General features: G+C 35.5%; 1 protein-coding gene across 2 annotated transcripts; it reads right to left on the bottom strand.

Annotated features, from left to right (window-relative positions):
- Positions 1-841: 841 nt before the first annotated feature.
- On the bottom strand, positions 842-3,192 carry si:ch211-215i13.3 (brain and acute leukemia cytoplasmic protein). 2 transcript variants are annotated; one of them, XM_058754168.1, is made up of 3 exons: positions 2,935-3,192; positions 2,570-2,700; positions 842-2,360 (listed from the first exon to the last, which is right to left on the bottom strand). In XM_058754168.1, exons 1-3 carry the CDS (start codon positions 3,116-3,118, stop codon positions 2,268-2,270), a joined length of 408 nt encoding a protein of 135 aa, XP_058610151.1. In that variant the 5' UTR covers positions 3,119-3,192; the 3' UTR covers positions 842-2,267. The 2 variants fall into 2 exon arrangements, with proteins under 2 accessions (XP_058610151.1, XP_058610150.1); XM_058754167.1 differs by having other exon boundaries at positions 844-2,363.
- Between the last annotated feature and the right edge of the window lie 2,600 nt (positions 3,193-5,792).

Genomic DNA, 5,792 nt, shown 5'->3' with positions numbered 1-5,792 from the left:
TGTGGCCAAACTCAATCCTCTCCTCAGTGAAGACACATGAAAACACACTTGGAATTTACAAAAAAAGCACCAAAAAGACCCTCAGACTCTGAGAAACAAGATTCTCTGGTCTGATGAACCTCAATTCTAAGCATCATGTTTGAAGGAAACCAGCTCTGCTCATCACCTACAGAGTACCATCCCAAAAGTAAGGTGTGCTGGTAGCAGCCTCATGCTGTGGGGCTGTTTTTCAGTGGCAGGGACTGAGGGACTCATCACAGTAGAAGAAAAGCTCAATGCACCAAAATATTGAGATAGATAGCCTTAATGAAAACCCAGTCCAGAGCATTCAGAACCTCAGACTGCGTAGAAGGTTCACCTTCCAACAGGACAATGACCCAAAGCACACAGCCTGAGTGGCCCAGCCACAGCCTGAGCTTGAACCCAATCAAGTATTTCTGGAGAAACCTGAAAATGTGCGTCTGCCCTCTTCCAACCTGACAGAGCTTGAGAGGTGAAGAGGTGAGGAGAAGAATGGCAGATAATTTCCAAATGCTGATGAGCAAAGCTTGTCGCATCATACCCAAAAAGATCTGAGGCTGTAATTGGTGCCAAAGGTGCTTCAACAAAGTATTGAGCAAAGTCTGTGAATACTTGCATGTGATTTTTTTTTTCTTAGTTTTTTATTTATAATACATTTGCAAAGATTTCAAACAAACTTCTTTCATGTTGTCATTATGGGGTAATGTTTGTAGAATTTTGAGGAAAATAATCAATTTAAACCATTTTGGAATAAGCCTGTAACATAACAAAATGTGGGAAAAGTGAAGACCTGTGAATACTTTCCAGATGCTGTACTTTATAATATCCATACAAGCTTTTTTTCCTGCATGTCAAAATCATGTCTAACCAGACAGGGGTGTTTGTAACAGTTATTTATATAGCTCATTTCTAGAACAACAAATAGCATATTGCAAAATCAGTAGAGATTTAAATATGTCCCATTTATTGATCTATTTATTTATTTTCCTGGACATTGACAATACATAATAGCATCACATTTCATGCAGCAGATGCCCTGCACATACAAATTTGCAGCCACTGTCCCTGGAGTGAGAAGGTGACTATACAATGTGTCAGACATGTTTTCAGAGTAAACTGTGTTAATGCATTTCTATATATATATATATATACATATATATATATATATATATATATATATATATAAACAATTTCAATTGTTGTGAAATGGGGATGATAAAGGATGGCATAATTATTATGTTGGACAGCAGAATTTAAATAAAATTCACACAAAAACAATGTTGCATCATACATGTTGCTAGAGGTAACAACATTGCTCTTTGTACTTGTCATTAATTTACATAGTTTTGGGATAAGTTAAACATTTCTATAAAAATAGTATTCACTATTTTATACTGTATGTCTATTCCTAATGTCTATTTTGTGATGCAGCATTAAGATCTGGTAAAACTATGCACAGGTAATGTCTCAGTTGCCTTGTGCAATTGAAATGTAAGATAAACTGCTCCATCTAGTGGTTCCAGTGATTTTACAGCACTTAGCTGTCCATATTAAACAAAGCAGGGTAAAAAAAAAAAAGTGTCACACTAAATAAAATAAATTTAATTTAAATTAAATTAAAATGTAATAATTAATTATTTCAGATACATGCCAAAAATACTTTGCAATTTGCAATAGCCTAAATGCATATCTACAAGAATGAAATGAACAAAAAACATAAATAAAAACATTAAGAGGGCCATAATATTAATCAACTAATCAATTAGAATTGCTGTTGTTGTTTTTTTACAAGTATTTAAGCATGACAAAAATATTCTATAGCCTTGTCTTTTAAAATATGTAATTAGCATTAAAATTCCACAAAGAAATTCTAAGAGCTATTATTAATTGTGAGCGATAACTCTTTTGTGCAACATTATGAATGTGAATTTATTTTATGAACTTGAATTTATAAACATTATGAATATGCTTTGCTCAGTAACTCCTGTGAGGATATCAGGGTTGACTAAAATCTATATTTGCCAAGCTAATGATCAGATGCATCTTTTTAACCCATTTCTGCAACAAACTAAAGCAAAGCATATTTCTATAGGCTAAGTGTGCATTAATAAGATATCATCTCTTGTGAAGCTCTATTTCTCTTTACAGCTTATGGTTTCTTGTATAGCCCATAATCCACATCGCTGAACTCCTCTGGGTTTCAGAGCGTATCCTCCACATCAGACAAAGATGGGGTTGTTTTCCCCTCATGGCTCCCCTGGGTTAGATGCAGCATTAGATGAAACCCCTTCAGAATGCGTCGTTTCCTCTTTGTGCGTTGTCTGCTTTGAGTCACTTATCTGCTGTAAAACACAAACAAGCTGTCACCATATATCGAAGGAAAAGCAGACTTAATGTTATTCAAACACTGACACAGCTGTTCGTTCAGTCTGCTTTGTCTGTAGGCTACATTGTCAAAACCCTGAAGTTTGAAGGATTATGCATATGAGACCTTTGAACGTGTAATATCTCATAAATAGCTGTTAGTTTTTTATTCAGTGACTGAAACCTCATGACTGCAGGATGTTTTTCGATGGTTTGTGCAGGTGCTGGAAGTCAAAACCTGCTTTCCACATTGAGTTCCAGCATTAACCATCTGTCTGCCTCTGTCTCCACAGGATCTGGCCTCCATACCTCTACCTGAGGAGGAAGTGACAATATGTCACAAAAAGCTTATTTTTTGCCTAAATTAAAAACTATTTTAAGACTAAATGACATTTCAAAAGAGAATAATAAAGCCAAACAAACTTTGATTTTAATTTAGAGAAAAACCTCAGCATATTTTTGCAATTAAATCAGATAAATAGCCTGTATTTTTAACCGTAGGTGTATACATATTATAACCCTGTTACTTTTAGGAAAAACAGCATATACCTGATAGTTTTGAATTGTCTTTAATAAGATGGCTAGATTCTCCACGCACGACGCGGTTCTTAGAAGTCACGCCGTTGGGGATTTCAGCTTCAGTATTAGTAAGCCACGTCGATTCGGTTTCTCTGGTCCAGCTCTCATGATATCGCGGTTCAATAGCATCTGCTCGACTCCCACCGCAGCCCATTGAAATAAGATGGAGCGCTGCATGCACTAATAAAGGATGCAGACGAGCGCGCGCGTTTATGCTCCGTCCGGCCCCGCGCGCAGCTGTGAGTGAATGAGTGCTCTCGTGCATTTGCCAAACTTGAGATTTGTCATCCTTCACGTCATCAGTTTATTGTGATACTGTGGAGAGGCGATTTGCACCAAAACAAACAAGAGAGGAATGCGTTTTAGTGACAAACTTATATTTATATATTATAAACCACACATAGGCTACACCCAGGAGTGATGATGAGAGTGCTAGTTTTGTATCTTCTAATTTAATGCAAGATAAATTATAAATCTATGTCAGTGTGGTGTAACCAAGCTATTTTTTATCGTCATTACTGTGTAGGCAATGTCAATATACAGGTGCATATCAAATTAGAATGTCTTGGAAAAGTTCATTTATTTCAGTAATTCAACTCAAATTGTGAAACTCGTGTATTAAATGAATTCAGTGCACACAGACTGAAGTAGTTTATGTCTTTTGTTCTTTTAATTGTGTTTAAAATTTAACAAATGTGTGATTTCACATTTAACAAAAACCCAACAATTCACTATCTCAACCAATTAGAATACTTCGTAAGACCAATAAAAAAAAACATTTTTAGTGATTTGTTGGCCTTCTGGAAAGTATGTTCATTTACTGTATATGTACTCAATACTTGGTAGGGGCTCCTTTTGCTTTAATTACTGCCTCAATTCTGCGTGGCATGGAGGTGATCAGTTTGTGGCACTGCTGAGGTGGTATGGAAGCCCAGGTTTCTTTGACAGTGGCCTTCAGCTCATCTGTATTTTTTGGTCTCTTGTTTCTCATTTTCCTCTTGACAATACCCCATAGATTCTCTATGAGGTTCAGGTCTGGTGAGTTTGCTGGCCAGTCAAAACCAAACCAATCCAATCCGGCTTTGTTGGTACCATGAAGCTGATCATCAACTTTCTCTGTCAACTCAGGCCTGAGTTAATGGAGCACGTGCACATGAAAGTGTGACATCAGTAACGAGCAGCCAATCACATGCCTTAAAACTGTGATTCACTTCTTGTGAGAGAGTCAGTGCGAAGATTAAAAGATTGAACAATATGAAGAATTTAAACACATTTACACAGCACGATCATGAAACGATCTATCCATGAAAGAGGAAAACTTAAAGAAAAAATCTTACTATATAAGTGCAAGTAAAAGTTGTAAAGTTAGTTTATAGTTAGTTGACAATGTTTATAGTTATAAAAACACTTAAAAATCGAAGCTCATATGTAGTCATGCTTAAAGCTATTGATTCTAAAACTTATTTATATTGCATATTATCTATATGTTTACACTGATTTTAAATAAAAGCTTAATAATTACTATTAAACTAAGCTGGCTTGTGTAATGAATTAAGGGTATAATAATTATATAAATAATTCTGATCTAAAAAATCTGATGATTTTATCTTTTAAAAGTGTTTTACTATGTAGCGTCCTTTAATTTGGAGTAAGAGAAACGGGAGGAGTGGCTTTATTGCATCACTTTGCTTGAAGCTGATTGGTCAAATTTCAGTTTGAGCTCTCTAAACCAGAACATAACCTGCCCCGGAGCAGGTTAGTTACTATAGTGATAAAAACTGCTAAAAGCCAAACCACTTTCATGGTACCTAAAACCCAGAGTTGGCGCAAACTAAACTGAAACTTACCTGGCTAGCCAGCTAAACCGGCTTCATGGTACAGGCCCCAGAGGTGTTCAGGTTGGATTAGGACTTGGCTTTCTGCAGACCAGTCAAGTTCTTCCACACTGATTAAATCAATCATTTCTTTTTGAACCTTGCCTTATACACAGAGACATTGTCATGTTAGAATAGGGTATATGTCGAACGTCACCTGACCAAACCTGGAAAACAGGTCTCATCGCTTCCGCTTGTCGGAGAACGTATTAATAGCAGTATTAAATAATGGTGATATCAATGGACTTTTAAGGTAATCAGTTAAATTAGCTAGCTGTTTTTATTGTTGACATTTTATTCGACTTTTATATATAAATGTTATTGAAAAGAATAAAAATAAAAATAATTTATATATCAGTCCACATATGTGATGGACATTGGTAATGATTATCTTTAGTGTCTACTTTGAAGGCATCTTGAGTAAAACAGCTTCATATTTAACGGGGCATTTGCAAAACGCGTGAACCGGAAGCAACGAGACTTGGTTAGCAGAATACGGAAGTCTGTTGCACATAACCCCTATAGAAAAGGGTCCTGTCCAAACTGCTTTAAAATTAGAAGCACACAATTCCCTAGAATATCAATATATGCTTAAACATTAGTAATTTCCATAAGTACAAATTTTAAAGTAGTCAAAGCTGTTCATTAGAAGGGGGTGACCCAATACTTTTGGCAATATAGTGTATATAAAAACTAAATTTTTGATTAGTAATATGCATTGATAAGGACTTCATTGGGACACTTTTAAAGGCGATTTTCTCATTATTTTGATTTCCAGATTCCAGATTTTCAAATAGTTGTATCTCAGCCAAATATTGTCCTATCCTAACAAATTTAGGATTATTATATATTCCGCTTTCAGATGATGTATCTTTTTGTTTTGTGGTCTAGGGTCACATATTTAGTCATTTGAATAAGTTCCTCACTCCTGACAGCAAAACAAAATAAACAAAA

Source organism: Onychostoma macrolepis, chromosome 19 (assembly GCF_012432095.1).
Source record: "Onychostoma macrolepis isolate SWU-2019 chromosome 19, ASM1243209v1, whole genome shotgun sequence".
Classification (NCBI taxonomy): Eukaryota; Metazoa; Chordata; class Actinopteri; order Cypriniformes; family Cyprinidae; genus Onychostoma; species Onychostoma macrolepis.
The sequence above is the reverse complement of the archived record's forward strand: the minus strand, read 5'-3'. Positions and strand labels throughout refer to the sequence as shown.

Bases quoted from the DNA above. Each gene is read 5' to 3' on its own strand.
- si:ch211-215i13.3 (XM_058754167.1), bottom strand. From the start codon at position 3,118: ATGGGCTGCGGTGGGAGTCGAGCAGATGCTATTGAACCGCGATATCAT. The intron at 2,701-2,934 runs GTATATGCTGTT...CTTCCTCCTCAG, and splicing joins AGACAATTCAAAACTATCAG to GTAGAGGTATGGAGGCCAGA. The intron at 2,364-2,569 runs GTTTCAGTCACT...TGTGTTTTACAG, and splicing joins AAACATCCTGCAGTCATGAG to CAGATAAGTGACTCAAAGCA.